Raw genomic sequence first — 18,476 nt, 5'->3', positions numbered from 1 at the left:
AAATTAATTTTAAAACTCCATTCCAGTAACTGAGAGTGCTCATACTTGGCAGGGTGAGATCTTACATGCTGAGGATACCTTCCCAAGTCATTCTATGCTGAAGTGTTCAGAATTCCAATAAAAAGGTTTTCAAGAGAACCAGTCATTTGAACTTCTAATTTCTCTGAGAAAAATCTGCATTTAGGATGTGCAGTGGGAGGAAGACACAGAGAATGAGGTCTTTTTGGTTCACTTCACCCGGGGGTGAAGAATTTTATTTCCAGTAAAAAGCTTTATAAGCTGAGAATATATTGCATAATTGGCCACAGAGTTAACAGTAGAGTGTGACATTGCATTAATTCCATAATTATTTAAAATTCAAAATTTGTAAAGTTTTGAGAACCTGGGGGATTCATAGTGAATGAGCCTGAAAAGCCCCTCTACCAGTCTGGTCTACCTTCATTGTTGGCAATTAAACAAACTGTGCAACTACCTTATTTTCAAATAACTATTTCTTTACAAGGACCAGTGCTGCCAATTTCATGGGGAAAAAAATCAACATGTGAAGTGTCCAAAAGAAGCTGATCAAATTACTTGATTGTTTTTGGGAGACATTCACAAATTCAGCTCAATTAGTTTTCTGAGAGAAAATGTCCTGGGAAGTACCCACAACCACTGCCCCCTCCCCAACCCAAACCCCACAGGCTGTAGAGAAAATTACTAAAACTATTCTACAAATTCATCTGATCTTGAGTGCATGGAAAATAGAATAGAAGTATCATGCCAACGTAAGGAATATAAGCTATATCCAAAAGGCTAGTTATCAAAATAAGACAGTCATGGTTAGATGCAACCTAACTATGCTTTATAAGATGCAACTACATAGTCTGTGGTCATTTCTCTTACATATTACACTCTATCTTCATCAAATTAAGCTATGTATACATGGCATTTGAAATAAATATTCAATATTGCAATAGGGTCATATTCTGCGACTGTACAACCATGGCATGCAGTAACTAGGCATTGACTGTAAGGTGTTGTTACCTTCCTGAATTCCAAAGAACATGAGAAGTATGTATACTGTACTTAACACTGATTAGATGGAATGACTTTCATGTTAAACGGAACTACAGAGAATGCAGCAGCTTCAGGAATCTTGTTCGTTGTTCTTGTATCTCCAGTAGTCACCTTGAGTCAGCCACGGCCACTCCAGACTGAGTGAGCTTCAGTGAGATCACTGCTGTTGATGTTAGCTCTCACCGTTCCATGTGAGAGCTACAGCTTTTGTTTTTCCTTTCTGCTCTGATCCAGGGCTTTGTGCCATTAGGGATGTTTCAGCTGTGACCAGCAATGAATTTGTCTTTAGAGTATAGACTCCTTACAGCACCTGGAGACTGTGCTGGAGATGGGGATCTTGCTGAGGCTTGCCGGACCTGTTCTTGTTTGCTTGCATTCTACAAGAAGAAGTTGGTAGCAGGGTACTTGGAAAGTGCTACCTTTTAAAATACATTTCGTAACACTTGTAAATAAGGAGTGGCAAACAGAAGACAGCTGGAAGAAAATGACACATTGTTGTGAAGACTCATAGGAACAACTCGGGCTGGCATGGTGACCCAGGGCACCAAAGCATCAAGGCGTAGACTAGAAGCTCTGCTTCCAAATGGCAGGTTTGGCTCTTCAGGTTATCGAACTGGAGGTTGCTTGTGACAGGAGGGGACACTGATTGCCACACAGTCTCTTCCATGCCTGTCATTTCGGGAGTGTCCCCCATGCTCAGAATTCTGACAAACTTCCTGACTGCCTGCTCTATGTTCCCGTTAGCTGAAAACTGTTACATTCTCAAATTGACTCTGGCGACCATGTGGTCACATGGAGACTTTAAACACGTGACCTACAGCCTTGCTTCCATGTTTATAAGGAGACAAAATGGCCATCACAGCTGCCAGGACTTGTTCTTTTCCTACTCTGATGCCAATGACCTAAGTTTGCTAACAAGGCAAAAAACTGTACATTTCTCACCGTTCAAGCATTTATAAAATGTCTTTCTTTAAAGTCTTGGGATATAAACAGTTGATTTATATGAATTACATATTTCCATCTGCATTAAGAAACAATATACATCTTTTTCCATACTAAGCTATGTTAGCTCTCAGCCTAAGAGAGCCATAAAAATTGACTTTTTCATTTGTGAGCCCTCAATACTGTTACTTAAAAAAAAACAACAAAAACAAACAAACAGACAAAAAACCAACCTCACTGGCAGTCTCTGGCCTCTTGGGACATTGTCCACTTAGAGGGAACTGTACCTGGCCCTGGATCATGGACATTATCCTCTGTGAGACCCAAGGCCACAGAACAGCTTTAACGGAAGCCATCTGTGCAGTAAATCGGCACACAGTACAGAGCTGGTTCCCATTCTCAGACACAAGTTCCTTGACGTGTGGAGAGGTGCTTCCGATTGCGGACTCCAGAAGTCTTGTCTTTATTATCAGAAGGCTTCTGCTGTGAGATGTCTATCAGGGCACTGGCAATAGCAAGGCCTGGAAAGAAAGAAGAAAGGTATTTAGATGATCACAGACATAACCTAGGTGGATGGAAGCGGCTCTGGGTGATGCTAGCACACCCAGCATGAAATGCTTAGGTCCTTACTGATGATCTACCAGTGAACAACACACAGAAGAAGAACAAGAAGCTGAGTAAAACACTAGGCAACCCAGTCAGAGCCTGGGAAACATGACAGCCGGCTGTGCACACTACTTCTCGCCTCATGTCTGTGTTTGAACACAGGTTTGTTCCAGATGGAATGGGAAGCTCCAAGGTTGCTATTTCGGTTTCGCTTCTATAAACAAAACTCATTAGATGCACCTTTTAAAGGAAGCTTAGATCACAGTTACGTTTCTGGAAAAACTGAACATTAATGCAAGGTTATCACTTGAGGTCTGTGGCTTTCCATCCATGCATAGCACCTAGCTGCCACATTGCTATGCAGATTGCTTTCCTGTCCCAAGTTCTGCTGTGCAGGACTAAGTTATCTTTCTCCCTCCCTGGCAAGGACTGGACGCTGTTCCTGTAGAGTCCTATAATTCTTTTTTTTTTTTTTTTTTGGTTTTTCGAGACAGGGTTTCTCTGTGTATCTCTGGCTGTCCTGGAACCCACTCTGTAGACCAGGCTGGCCTCGAACTCAGAAATCCACCTGCCTCTGCCTCCCAAGTGCTGTGATTAAAGGTGTCTGCCACCGCCGCCCAGCCCTATAATTCTTGAGTAAAGTAAAAGTAACTCTAAAATTCCCATCTTTGCCAAAGAGCTGGACTGCTTAGCCTTGTTTTGGACCTAACAGAAGGACTCCAGGGTCTTAGAGAATTGACTTTGAAGTGAGTTGACTCAGTCCTTACATCATCATGGGCATCTTCAAGTGTTGCTTCCCAAGGAAGAGCTTTATTTTGGGTATTATCCCACACAAGATAATATTGAACCATCTTTTTCTCCTGGGTCAATTTATTCTACATAAACTCCAGATATAATCTGGTAGGAACAGATCTCAGGGCTATCTGAACATAAAAAATCAATGTCAATAAAGGACCTTGGGACAAAGGAGATCCTATGGAGGTCATCTAACCTTGAAAGCCTTCATCAGAGGTAGATGCAAAGTTCTCCTTGGCCATTTAAGGGACAGAATGATATGGCTCCTACCCCTGGAGCAGGAGGTGGGCCTCTAAGAGAGCCGATGGTTTCTGTAGGCTTAAGGCTTATTTGTATATTTTACTTTATGTTCCTCCTTTGAGGAATGTCCTCTCTGCCAAGGTTAATCACTCCATGATAAACAGAGACAGCACAAGTCTGAGAGGCAAGAATGTGGCTAATGTCTCAACAAAATGGTAAACACTGAGACCTTCAGGACAGCCCTTAAGGTTGTGGGAAATAACTCTGAAAACATGAGTTCAAAAATATATAATTTCTCACTATACAAATATAAAGATGCAATATGAGGGCCTTCACATAGCTAGAAAAACAGAGGCAACTGCACTATGAGACAGCTTGTCAGAAAGATACAAAGGCAGGCAGATTCCTGAGTTCAAGGTCAGTCTGGGACAAATTTAGGTCCTGGAGTGGTCAGAATGGTAATCTCAGGACAGGATCACACACAGCTAAGTTTATTGTATTACAAAGGCAGGAGATCTCTGAATTCTCGTTTGCTATGGGGTGGGGTGGGGGTGGGAGGGGGCTGGTGTGTGTGTACTTGCTGTCTTCATCTAAAAATCAAGGGGCTAAGGTCAAGAAATGCTGATTCATGATTCATGATTCATTTCCGTTTTAGATTTTTTTTTTCCAAGAGCTGAGCTGTCTGGAGATTTCTGGATTGGAAAATCCATGGAGAGTGAACACAACTGTTTTAGAAATTTTTTCTAACAGGATTTCTGACCTTGGTGAGAAATCCCAAGAATTGCTTGGAGAGCTAACATAGCTCTTTTAGAATGTTTTCTAGCAGTTACCCAGAGAGGACTGCCTGAAGAGCTAACAACTCTTTTAGAATTTTTCTCTGGCTTTCTGATTTTGATTGGAAAACCCAAGAATTACTTTTAGAATTTTTCTAAGAGGATATTTGACTTGGTCAGAAAAATCCATGATTTTTTTTTTCTTAGCAGCTTTTCCGACTTGGGTCAGAAAACTCATGTGCTAACCAGAGAGCTTTTAGAATTTTTTTTTCCAGCATGGGAGAGCTGCCTCTAGCAGGAAGCTGTCTCTACAGAGAGCTGTCTGGAGTAGAAAGGTAAGACGGAGAGCTGTCTAGGGAGCCATCTCGAGCAGAGCACAGGCTGTGAGCATGGATCCACTGTTAGTATTCTGTCTAAACTCCACCTCAATAGTTACCTGGCAACAGCCAGGTATGCTCCTCCCCACAGTTACCTGGCAACAGCCAGGTAGGCCTGCTCACTACAAAAGGGGCTGCTTGCCCCCTCCTTGCTCTCTTACCCTCCTCTCTCTCTTAATCTCTTGATCTCTTGCCTGTAGCTTCTCTCTACCCCCTCCCCACTTCACTTCCCCCTCTCTCCACATGGTCATGGCCAGCCTCTACTCCTCTACCCCCCCCCCCCGCCTCTACTACCCTCCTGGCTCCCCTCCACATGCCCTGAATAAACTCCATTCTATGCTATATGGGTGTGTGACTGGTCCCTCAGGGGAAAGAGATGCCTTGGCATGGGCCCGCTGAGACATCCCCTTTCCCCATACCTCTCCACACACCCATGGAACTTCACCCACGATTTGATTTTAAGTCATTTGTTTCACTGTTCCCAGATACACCTTCTCTCAGAACCCCTCTCCAAGCCGAGGCTGGCCATTGGCACTCTGCGCCCCCTCAAGTAGATTCTGGTAGTTGTTGACCCACCTGAGTATGCAAATCTGAAAGCTGAGCACGGGAGTGTGGCTGGAGGACCTGAGTCCCCAGCTTACGATGTTGAACACTGGAAAGAGATGAATGAACTTCTCTGCACAGTGAAGTAGAGTCAGAGAAGGAATGTAGTGAGCTCCTGGCATGTTCTGTTTGGAAGGGAAATAAACTCAAGGACTTCTGGTGGCAGTAGGTGCTGAAGGAGGAGCAGTTATGGCTGATGGGGAAGAAATTACAGCTCACAGCAGCCACTTTTCAGAGTCTTAGTATCACCCTGAAACTGAAGGAGTCTCAGGTTTCAGCCTAAACTTAAAAATTAACTTCTCTAAAGACACGTTCCAGGAGAAGCACATTCCAAAGACTTACACACATATTCCAGGAGAAGGGCCCAAGATAAGAGGTGATCAGGAAGCTGAGCCCTTTTCAAAATAAACCTGGGAGTTATGGTAAGATAGACTTAGATAACACTCATTGTCATAAGAAAATATGCAAATATGTGTTGCCAAGAAACTGGGCATGGGAGGGGCCATTTGAGGTCAGCCTTTATAGTTAGCATTGTCTAAGAGGTGATTGTAAGATTGCCCTGGTAAACCCTGTGAAAACCGTATAAAAACTACTCTTAGCTTTAGCTTGGGGTTCCTCTAGCCTCCATGCAGGGGAACCCCAGTGCATTGGATCAATAAACCTCTTGCATTTGCATCGAACCCCCTGTCCATGAGTGTTTCCGTGGGAGCGTGTCTTCTGGTTTGGATCTTAGGGTCCAACAAAACTTGTAGAGATAATACTGGCTCACACTTAAAATGAGCATGTTCTTGTCCATTGACAAGCACACATGAACTCTTGAAATGGCATGAATTGTGTTGTAGGGTTTACTCACGGTCAGTACTTTATTTAACTTGTGGGTATAAAGGGCTTTGGTTTAATTTTTAAAAAGCACAGCCTTTGGTTATGCTCACTGAACGTTCGGACGGATCAGACCTCAAGTTTCCCCAGGTCTCCTGGCATGCTTCTCTCAGAATTTACAACTTCCCGCTAGATCACCCCTGGCACCAACTCATCCGGAGACAGCCAAATACAAGGAATAATATATGACTCCTTTACTGTGGGTAGAGACCACTTTACACTATTACTATATCCAAATATGAGGTCATGCCAGAGCTCTTACATATGGCTCCAAATGTTCCTTAGAGTAGATGTGGTACCAGGGTTAAAAAAAAAGCTTCAGATGCCAGGATAGAAAATTCTCTGCTAACTCACGTGTCCTTGTATGTGTGCATATATGATGCCCAAGACCTAATTAAAGCACTGTCTCTTGAAGCATTCTCTGTTTATCTAGTTTTCTGAATCCTGGGAACACAATGAACTGAGAAATCATATACCACATTTTAGTTAATGTACAAATAAAATTGAAAATTGTGCTTACTTTTGACTTGATGGCTTTTTGGTGTTTTTCTGTGCACATGAACAATGGACTGTGTTTAGGCTCTCTGTGTTTAGGAACCTTGGGAGTCCTTGGATCGTGGTATTTAAGTGTCTACCCTGTGTAGTTATAGAGGACACTCAGGGTCACTTTTATCCTTTGCATAGGTTAAATGACATTTTCATTCAGAGTTAAGCTTGGATCCCTAACCAGATTTCATGGCTTGTGGCCCATCAGGAGCTCATAATCTCATGATCATGAACAGTGCAAAGATAATAATAATGCTTGTTTATGTTTGTGTATCTTGAATGTCAAATGAAAGGATTTTATTTCTAAGTTTGTATTTCTTCCTGTCTGATGTATGGTAAACTTTATATCACCAGAACGACCCGGAAGATGCCAAGTCTTCAACCTAGCTGCCTGCAAGTGTGAGGAGATGGAAGCAGACCCATCTTCCCACATTTTGCAGGGAACACACGTAGCCTCTGGGGAGGCCTAATTTCTCGCTTTAGGCCTTGGTATCCTTCGTTATTTAAAGGAATCTGCTTTTATTAAATGACAAAAAGCCAATCTAGTAGCTTTTCAGGAGGAATGTTATCTTTTTCTTGTCCCCCTAATGCATGCTAGGGCACAGGCCAAACGTGTAGGCAATATCCAGATCCTAAATTAAGACAGTCCAGACCATCATCAGCGAGTAACACTGCTCACAAAGTCAGCCATGGCCTTCCAGGCCCTGGGGCTGCAGGAATAGCAGGGCAGCCTACCTAAGCCTTGTCTTCAAGACACTTGGAAAAAGGAAAAGTTCACCCTAACCAGCTGTACAGGACCTCACACTTCTAGTTACCCTATTTACAGCTCCCGTAACCCAACACTCTGCAACCCAGACACAACAGAGTTCGCTTGTCCTCTAAAAGTCTCCCCCTCCACAGCCTGATGGCTTTGACTGAAGGTGGCTAACTCCCTGCCAGCAGCGAGTTCTTGAAATAAATAGCGTTCATGCTGCAGACTGTGGTTTCAGAACCATAATGGCCATGAGGAATTGGAGGTGGTCAAACAAGGCCGACGCCAACAAAGTAACCCAGAAACAGAGATACCCTGTTGCGCCCACTGTCGCCCAGTCTGCAGAGCCCTGAGCTTCTCCTGTCAGAGCCTTTCCTGAGATGGCCAGGGGAAGAAGTGTGCCATCAGATCTGTGTAGTGGCGCAGGCTGATTGCCACTAGAGTTCCATTAAAATCAGGTCCCCCTCCCCCATCCCGCACCCAGAGGATCATTTTTCAAAGCGTCATACAAATCATCTGATGGAATCCACTTCTTATGTTCTCTAGGCCTCCAATAGTTCCTTGTTATCAAGGCAATACAATTAGCTGTGGGAACGATTCATTATTTTAGACTGGCGGTCTAAAGGAATTTCATTTACCATGTCATGGTGACATGCCGACACTGTGGGCTAGCAGAGTGTACATCGATATATACCCACAGAGTCAATCAAAATGCTAGGGTTTAAATGTTTACTGTAAACCTTAGCTCTTTGTACTTCCAGTTCTTAAACACCGTGACAGATAATTTAAATTCCATGTTGAAACCACCTGTGTAAGAATGCCTTTCTTCTGTTTCCCCTTCTCCCATGTGTTTCCAGTGAGTTGCTCTGGGTCACCCAGGCGGGGATAGGCTATGGAGGAAGTAGAACCTTTCATCAGAAGTTCCCTCAGTAAATGGGCTTGGTTTGGCAGTCATGGTGTTGGTTGCCAAAAGTTACCACGGCTATTTTCTAAGTGGTAGAAAAACGTGCTACGGTTACAGCTAGGTGTAACCGGACCTATACTTGCTTCCTAAAATTTGAGAATTTCAACCTCTCTGTAAGCTTGTGCAAACACACCAAGAAAGGAATGGAGCATAAGCAGCTGATAATCAACCCTCAACTGGCAAATGTATCTTCTCCAAGCACGAGGGACACATCAGTTTAGTTATTGTTTGTAAAATCCTGGTTTTCCCCAGTGGAACTGAGGGGTAACAGGAGGCTCTCTGGCAGTAACAATCTAATCAGAGAGCTACTGATGCATGTTTCTTTACAATCATGCAAAACAATTAATAAGTACAGTAATAAAATATTGCATGACAAATGCAACTGCCTTGGAAGGAGCGTTCCAGCCTCACACAGAGACGTCGCATTTGTACAGAAGCCTTGAAAGAGTCGTTCATTTTGAAGTGCTTTCCTCCCAGGTCTGTGTAAAAGCGAGCGCCACTATATATTTTAATTTTCCAGGAAAACAGCTTCATTAGGCGTGAAAGGTTAATTGCAGGTTTAAGTGGAGTTCAGAGAACGGTGCAGGGTCTGTAGTGAATTGCGCAGTCTGCTTCAGGAAGACGGAATGAGTGCTATAAACTCTGTGCCCCGCTGAAATGTTTTACTACCTCATTTACTATCTGTCTTCTTTTACTGCTTGTATTTGTAGTTCTTCTAAACCTTTAATGGCTACAGTTTTATTTCACTGTAATCAGATTTAAATGGAAATACCATGCTGGGATGTTTAAATGTTTTTCTTCTGATTCTATATAGCTGCGTACTTGTGCTCAGAGCCTGGGTGATCCTTCACATAGTTAAGAAAGTGACTTTGGGAAACGTTGATGTCACGTACACTCTCGCCGTTGTGCGGACTCCATTGGACATTCAGCATGGCCTGGCTTGCCAATATTCAGCCATGGTTGGATGCGTAATTAGAAAATATGCATTTCCATTTTAATTTATCTTTTGGAAGGCTAGCACAAGTGAAATCATTATTAGGCAAAACTCCAAAGGTTACATTGTTGAACAAAGACTGAAATACTTCAAGTGCTCCAGACACTGGAATGACACACGGATCAGTAATACTTGTCTGAGAGCTTACAGAAATGTTTCCCTTCACCTACTAAACATGACTGACCACCACAGATGCAAGTGTTTAAGTGATCTTTGTCTTCTGTTTATAAAATTTCATTTGGCCTTGAACACATGGTAATATTCTGTAATTTTATTTATAGATACTGTGTTTAATTATAGAAAATGTAATACTGCAAACCCCATGGACACCTTATCCAGTATTCTGTAACACTGCTGGGCATACCCTGGACTTCGTACGATCTGATCCCTCATTGGCTGGAATGTGCTCTCTTAGAGCATGGTTTGAAGTGAGTTCCCATGATGCTTAGCAGGTGGGGCTTCCTCCATCTCTCATCCATTCTAAATCTAATTATACTGTAGAAAATTTTACTTGGTTCTTTTATATAATTTTTATTCTTAGAGTCGTGACATGTATAGAACCCAGCCTTTACCACACCAGCTTTCTAAGCTCAGAAGTAAATTTGAAAGTCAATTGAGACTCCCTTCTGTTCAGCCCTTTGTGAGCTGAGGCAGGAAGACTGTGAGGTTTAGGTCAGTCCAACCTACAAAATAAGACTCCGTCTCAAAACGAATTAGACTAAGGCCCCAGTAACAATCCTAATATATAATAATCCCTCATTTTGAGACTAGTCATCCTGAATTTCAAAGTGTTTATCACTAGATGAGAAACGGAAAAATGGCAATATTGTAACAACGGCCATGTTTGACTTTTCATTGTGTAGAGAAATTGTATTTTAGTATTTCCCAGCCGAATGAAACTGTGTGTGCAAGGATGGTTTGAAAGCCGTAAAGTATTATACAGAATTGATTAGCAAACTAAAAATGGCTCAAAAACTCCCAACTCCTAAACATCAAAAGGTTATATGGAGAGCAAGTCACACCTTGGGAAGTATTTCTTGAGTGGCTGCTACCCACAAGAACTGCTCTTGTCCCCAAATGACAAATGCGGCAGTATGATGTCAGAGATGGAGCAACCTGAGGAACTTACATCCTTGTTCATCAAGATCATGTTGTCTTTTCACCAAGTTATGGTTGAAGAATGTATACAGAGGATTGATTGTTCTAAGTGCTTCATACCTACGACTTCAAAAGTGTCAGTTTTCTGAATGAACGGCTCCTCCCTGAGGACTAGCTTTCATGGTACTCGAAGGCTACGTGCAAGCATTCCCGGGAGAAAGCAACCAAGAGTTCTACACAGATACAGTGCTTTTGAACACAAAAATGCCAGCACAACATGGCAGCCCTAAGGGTGAAGTGGTGGTAAGAATGTCTTGGTAGCAACCTATAGCTTTCTAAATGGAACTAAGACCTGGTCAACAAGAGAGAAATCACTCCAGGCACTGGAAACCTGGCCAATTACCTGGGTGAGTGAAGTCATGGATCTTGGGGGTAGGGGTGGGGTGTGGACTACAAGACAGTTTACTGAACCAGCACAATTTCTAACTATATCCTAAATATTTGTTGTTATACCCACAGGCATGCATTATTCATCCCTCATCACGGAAACTTCTCTTTGCAACAGCTAGAGATCACCACAGAAAACCACAACCAACCAAAACACAGAGCTGTGGAGCCCAGTCCCAACAGATACATCTGCGAAACACTTCAACACCCAAGACAGGGAACGTTTTGTAAGAGGGGACAGTGAGGTGGTAACAGGTGGAGATCAGGAAGTTTGCTGTGAGACTGTCTACTTTAGAAGATACACCCATGCAGCTTTACAGACATAACGGCCTAAAAACAAGCTGAAGGAGAACAATGGTATGTTAACCAAAGTGGATGTGGGAAAGAGCATAGGGCCTCAACCCTCCACAAAGAGCGACAGGCAGCCAAGGAACGCTGAGTGAGAGAAACAGTCCTCCCTAGGGACGAGCATATTGGTTCTTCAATACCAAATAGTCAGCCATGAAAACATACATACAAGTAACATTAAACAGACTGGGCAGGTTACACATAGTGATAGACACACACAAACACACATACATACATACACACACACATACATACACACACACACACATAGTGTGTGTATATATATATATATATATATATATATATATGCATGCAACATCAGTTAAGGAGTACACGAATAATTTGAAAGAGAGAAAAAAGGGATATATGGGGATTTGGATGGCAAAAAGATAAGGAGAAAATGATAGTCTCCAAAATAAAAGAAATGTCAGTAATCATCATCATCACCACCATCATCATCACCATCATCACCACCTTCATATGAAAAGTCTCAAGCCAAATAGGAACAGAGAAAACGCTGGAATTGGATAATTGTGATGCTGTCTTTTGGTAGTATTCATTCATTCATTCATTCATTCATTCATTCATTCATTCATGCATTCAAAACCAAGTATGATTCTGAGTTGGGATGCCAGATAAGGAGGACAACACAGAAAGACAGACAAAGACTCACAGACAGCATCTACTGACACAGTGTGAGCAGTGTCACGGTGATACTGAATTCAGTTCTCTTAGAACTGTGACAGTGCTTGTGAGGGCTTGTGTGACATGTGTGCACTCCACACACATTAGAGAGTGCCCGTGTATCACTGAGTGTGCCTGTGCATTAGTGAGTGTGCTAGTGCATTACTGAGTGTGCCCATGCATTAGTCAGTGTGCTAGTTAGTGCATTAGTGAGTGTGCCCATGCATTAGGGAGTGTGCCTGTGCATTAGTGAGTGTGCCCATGCATTAGGGAGTGTGCCCATGCATTAGGAAGTGTGCCCGTGTAATAGAGAGTGTGCCCCTGCATTAGGAAGCACAAGAGTATCCACAATCACCGATAATGGCACATTGTCAGCATCCCATGGAGAAACACATTGCTGAGATTCATGTTACTTATTTCACACGGGGTTAATGATTAACTCGAAGTTTCTTAGATAAACACGCTTTCTCACCCAGTCTCTGTGACGCTCCTCAAGACCATTCTGTGGAAGTGGGTCATGCAGCTATTTTTATTCTGGCTTAGACAGATGGCTCGGGAAGCGCAAGTGTGGAAGGGACTCGTTCAGTTCACACAGCTGGTGGGGTGCAGGGACCCGAGCACCCTGCCCCTGATCACAGGGCTCCAGCTCTGCATACTTTGTGGGCAAAACAAGGAATATGTAGCTTCGATATAGGCACCAACTGCAGGGTTTTGAGCCAAAAGAAAAGAGCAAAACAAACACTCGTAGCGACGTGAAATCAGTGTGGTCAAGGGCAATAATTAATGTCAAGGGTAACAACAGCCACAACAACAAGGCACAGAACAACACTCTGCTACCATCGATCAAAAGCTTGTAATAAGCCAGGCATTGCCCTCAGGACTGTAAGCACATCAGTGTAGCAATGTATGCAAGCAGGAGTGACCGTACAGGTCAAGTTGATTGACGTGTATGGAGGGCATGATGCAGACAGTGTGTGGTAGCTGGTTGTTCTCAGTGAGCATCGAGCTGGGGCAAAGATGCAAGGGCTCGCTCCAGAGTGTGTGAACTGTCACACATGGGTTTTTAATTTGCCAGCTGGAAAGAGCTTCAGGATGCCCTAAGTCACAGAGAGACATGGAGGGCACACAGGAGTAGGGGAGTGGCTATTTTTTTATTAAATCAGAGAGGGAACAGCAGTGCTGACCATGAGATGGGATGCCCAGGGTTGAGGTTCTGGAGGGATAACTGTGAGGACCAGAAGGAGACAGGATGCCAGGGTCGGGATTCTGGAGGGGTTACCGTGAGGAAGAGAACTGGGTGGACCCAGAGTTGATTCCTGGGTTCCCGGCCTGGATGTCTATGCATCCCAACCCTGTGCTGAGCATATGATTGAACGGGATCGGCCAGGCTGTGTACCCTAGATCCAGTGATTGTGACAACCTGGGGACATCTCAGGAGCTTGTCTGGAGGGATGTACAGGTTGTTTGCGTGGGTCGACCTGAAGACTTTGCATGAAGGGCAACACCACCTCCTGCTATTATTTATTTAGTGTCAAAATCTGAGCAAGTACAAATGGTTGATGTCACGTGGGGTAGTGGGGAGAGAAGCAGCCCCCATCTTTGTATCAGTCCAACGGTTGTGCTGAGGACTGACACTGGCAGGCAGGAACAGGACAGAGAGTGGGATGGGTCTGGCCCTTGTATCACACTGGGCCCAAATATCTTTCAATGTCACTGGCAAGTACAACTTCCTGTGCTCCTGGACTGGGCCAGAGGCAGGTCAGAGACACTCTGCGTTGGAGGAGAGGAGGCCACGGCAGGGAGAGGAGGAGGAAGATGTAACAAGGAGGCTGGCAGTGGAGAAGACTGGAACACCAGAGAGGCAGGGACAGAGTGGTCATGGTCTCTCTAGGACTAGCCCACAAGAGGCCATTATAACCCATGGGTCTTGTTTCTGTTTGTAGTAAGGAACCCCCATGTCCCATGGCAACTCTAAGCCATCTGAGTTTGTGGCTTCCATTTTTTTCCTTGACTTACAATCCGGAGCCTCCCTGACAACATTTCCTTTGGGAGGGAGATAGAGTTGGTTCTAAGGTTACTTCTGGCTCTTCACGTGTATGTCTTCAGGAGGTCACCGGCAAAAGGCTCCAGATACTAACCCTGCCTGCTCACATGTGCTACCATGTGGCAACTGAACAGACCACGGGGACACTGGGAAGTCAGGGACTGGTGGGTTCAAGGATTTTTCCAGAAGTGAACATTTGGTCTTGTTAGTTAAGAACCAGGATTGTATGTCAAGACCCAGCCGGAACTTGCATGTGTTCTGAACTTATGCTTAGGGCTGAGCCTGACACCAACGGTCAAGGAAACAGTTAGGTCTCTCTTTGGGGGGTTGGGGGAGATGGTTGTGGGGCTTGTTTTGTTGTTTGCTCTTCTAGTTTGGTTGTCTACTTCTTTACATTAATTATAGTTTGATTGGGAATAAGTTGAATATAAGGACGGTATGCTTTTATGTCCCAGGGTTTCTGTTATACAGACAGTAAACAGTGAAGGGGATGACAACAGTGTCCCACAGCTGTGTGCTGCTAGGGAGGGGATATGTGATTACAAGTCTTGATACTGTGGGCGAGGTGGGAATGGGGTGGGCTTTGGGATGCTGCTGCGGGTGGGGTGGGAATGGGGTGGCAATGGGGTGGGCATGGAAGGACGGGCACAGCATCAGCATGGCTGTGGCTCATGCTGTCAACGGGGATGACCTGGGGCAATGATCTGCAAGTGTCACTGTGCTTCCCAATGACGACCCTGAGGACCAGGTAGGCTTCTCCCAGGCAGGGAGGGCTGCAGAAGGAGCTTCTGGCTTAGTCTCTCTGTCCATATCACAGTTGAACAGGTTTCAGTGTCTGTGGCTGTGTGGACAAGATTGACAGAAACCAGAAACAGCTGCCACACTGGCCTGGTGTCAAAGCCCTAGCAATGGCTCTCGATGATGAGTGTCCCTGGAGCCCTCCCACTGATTTACAAACCAACCCTGGCAATCCCATGAAGCTCGGTTTCCCTGCTGGATCTCTAGGCTTCACCCTTCATGTTCCCTCTCAGAGGTTTGCACAAAAAGATGGAGCCTGTACAGATGCTTTCTGTAGAACTGGCTCAGCTCAAACTCAACTTGAGGCTGAAAGTTGGGGAGGCGTGGAGAGTGACAGCCCTGTGGAGGTCTGAATATGCTTGGCATGGGGAGTGACAGTGTTAGGAGGTGTGGCCTTGTTGGAGTAGGTGTGGCCTTGTTGGAGGAAGTGTGTCACTGTGGGGGTGGGCTTGGAGACCCTCCCCCTAGCCACATGGGAGCTGGTCTTTCCCTGTTTGACTTCAGAGTAAGATGTAGAACTCTCAAGTTCTTCTGCAGTAAAGCTAGCCCCAATTAAATGTTGTCATTTATAAGAGTTGGTTTGGTCATGGTGTCTCTTCATAGCAGTGGAAACCCTAAGACAAGCACCACAGCTGGACGGCATTTGTGGGGTACCTCACCAGCTTTTTAAAAGACTGCCACATTAAAGCCGACGAAACCACACACGGGTATCTATACAAAGTCAAAATGTTATTTTTAATAAACTGCGCTAGTAAAGCAAACTTGTGGCCTCTAACTGAACTCAGGTCAAATCCTCACTTCCAGCCATTTGGTGAAAATGGGAGGGAGATCACCACAGAGAATCACGATTTTCCTACCAATGTCGTTATAAATCTTAGAGCTTAGATCTCACCCAAAGTTATTCCAGATAAATTAAAGGCCGAAGGCACTTTTAACAAAAACTGGGGTGTCTGTAGGTAACTGGTCCTTGACAAACCTTTGCTGGAGAGAAGCACAGCTGAGCCATCCATTTCTCAAAGTCGATTCATAAGCCTGGCTTGGATGCCTGAGAAGCTCTCAGATCGGCCAGCCTGAGCTCTCCACAGGATGACTGACTGACCTTCAACCTCACGGAGCATGGGAAAACGAAACTTTCACTCACTGAAGCATTTTTGAGCTTCCGGCTGTGTATCTCCCATAAACCCTGACCCTTCTGATGGAAAAGAAGCAACATTTTCTTGTGCTTTGTCTTGAGGACAATAAAGGTGGCCTTCAGACGACTATGAATTGAGAGGTGTCACAGAGTCAGCATTGATGGGGGACTTTCGAGTTGTAAATCACAGAGGATCTGGCTTTGATCTGAGGCTTTCTGATATCCAGTGGGATAAACACTGCCCAAGGTCCGTGCCCAGGTATCTCCAGGCATGAAGTGAGTTCCTGGGCCTGGGGTTCAGGGTCCCTGCAGGCAACATGCTGTTACAAACAACCCTCTAGGAGAAGCGCTTTGCCCGCCACGGGTTCCTCATGTGGAATCAATGCACAAGTTAAGTGCTGGGTGGAGGCTGGCATCTTGGTGCCTGTGTCCTTACAGAATGCTGGCCGGGAAGGGAAGGGAACCCAAATGTCATCTGTGGGAGAGTCGGCCTGCTCTGCCCTCTTTATGAGGCAGGTTCACCTTGGATGCCATCTACCTACTTTGGTAATTGCCTCAGCTGGCACCAGATTAGAAGAACATTTTCAGGTCGGTAAAGGAAAGCGCTTATGATCAGCGGTCGACAAGAGCTGTGGACTCAGTTGTGCCCTGTGACGGGTTTTCAAATTAGGCTCGCTCCCAGGTCTGGGCAAGGGGCCAGTTCACCACCCAGCTGACTCTGACACTGGCACAGTGGTGGATGCGTTCCCATAATTAGAGGGCAAAACGATTCTAACAAAGAAACAGAATTTAATGTTATATTCTAGAGGCACTGCATCTAAGAAGACGAAGCTTAACAGAAGAGTAAGAGTATTTTTATTCATAATTTTCCCACAAAACCAAGCGAAAGGGAGGTTCTTAACAGCCAACAAGTGATTCACTTATATCAACGATCGCTTTTCTATCTGGCCACTTAATATCATCACAATCAAAACGGAAGCAGGGTCCTGAGAGCACACACTTTAGGTAATCACATCTTACTTCTGTTTGCTTTCTTAGAGGGGGAAAGGGCAAACCATGTGGTTTTATTCCTCCAGTCAAGTACTGGATAAGAGAAAAATTACTGATTATGAGCAATGAGCCACATTCAGACCTGACTCAGTCACACCCTCGGCGTGCAGGTCAACTGAGAAAGTCTCCCGCTCTCCCTAACACCATCAACTTCTTGTCACAAAAGAACCTCAATATGTTCCACAGGATTTTCGGATCCACCCCACCCAACGCCAAATGCTGTTTCTTTTACAGGCTACTTAACCTTTCTCAAACATTTATCATACTGGATTGGCATTTGAAAAGGGAGGTGAACTGAAAAGTGAGAAAAAAATGCATTTTTTTTAAACATAAAAGCAATCTGCTCAACTTCCCATCTTTAACATATTGACATATGTTTTGTTCCAGTATTACTCAAAATTAGCTTTGAGATAAAAGTTCATATTAATTATCCCATGATGTAGCCTAATCACTGCTGACATTTGGAGAGAGTTGATACAGCCAAGATGGAAACTAAAGTGTGGGTGCGAAAATATGGAACACATTAATCCCCAAAGCCCCCGTCTCCTCCACCAGCTCACTTAGAGTAACATCTGACAAAGGCCACCACCGGAGGAAGCAGGATTGGGCAGGACTGGACTCCTGGACCCACTCAGGGATGGGCTCCTCCCTCCCTCCCCCAACCTGTTCTGGTTCAGAGGTACATGAGCCAAAAAGATGTTGGCTATGATTCAGTTTTAATTTTACTGTTTTATTAATTCGTTAGCCTTTGGTCTGTCACAAGAATAAGACAGGATGTGTCAAAGGGCTTGATTCTTTTTCTCAGTGACCTCCTGGAAACACGTTAAACCTCTGGAATGAATTAGCAAACATTGCAAGTGTAATAAAACAATTATTTGATGTTATGTATAACTTTCTAAATTTCTGTGAAGAAATAAGGTAAGCCAAACAGCATCTCTGTCTTTAACTTTCTGTTTTTAGTATGATCGTAAATCGTTCCTACAGTTTGCGTTTCGTCAACATCAACACTGCTGTTTCCCCTTGTGCGAGTGAGTGGAAACCGAGATAAACATAGCTGAGATGGAACGGCAGAGAGGAATGACTGCCTCGGATTCTCTCAACTCCTTCAGTACAAGTACTCAATGATGGGTTTGGTCAGTGTGCAGGAACACCACACATGGATAGTCCTTGTCTTACCATCTCACCGTCGTGACTGAAAACCATGTGACTGAAAGTGTGTAAGAAACAAGTCACTGGTCAACTTCATAAAGTAATCCTACAATATCATTCCCCTAATAAAGATACTACAAACTCTCTCTCTCTCTCTCTCTCTCTCTCTCTCTCTCTCTCTCTCTCTCTCTCTCTCT

General features: G+C 44.3%; 1 protein-coding gene and 1 non-coding gene across 2 annotated transcripts in view; one reads left to right on the top strand and one right to left on the bottom strand.

The window, feature by feature from the left end:
- Window positions 1–220: 220 nt before the first annotated feature.
- Atrnl1 (attractin like 1) overlaps window positions 221–18,476 on the bottom strand; it is a 521,748-nt gene continuing 503,492 nt past the window's right edge. The window contains exon 29 of the mRNA XM_028775552.1: window positions 221–2,522. Coding sequence (XP_028631385.1) covers window positions 2,401–2,522 — 122 coding nt within the window. The 3' untranslated portion in view covers window positions 221–2,400. The remainder of the gene's footprint in view (window positions 2,523–18,476) is intronic.
- Window positions 4,490–4,550, top strand: LOC114628677. Its single transcript, XR_003712508.1, has one exon. It is a non-coding gene; the product is annotated as a U7 small nuclear RNA (small nuclear RNA).

This window comes from Grammomys surdaster, unplaced genomic scaffold (genome assembly GCF_004785775.1).
Source record: "Grammomys surdaster isolate TR1022 unplaced genomic scaffold, NIH_TR_1.0 66, whole genome shotgun sequence".
Lineage (NCBI taxonomy): Eukaryota > Metazoa > Chordata > Mammalia > Rodentia > Muridae > Grammomys > Grammomys surdaster.
Note: the sequence above shows the minus strand (reverse complement) of the source record. Positions and strands in the feature narration are given on the sequence as shown.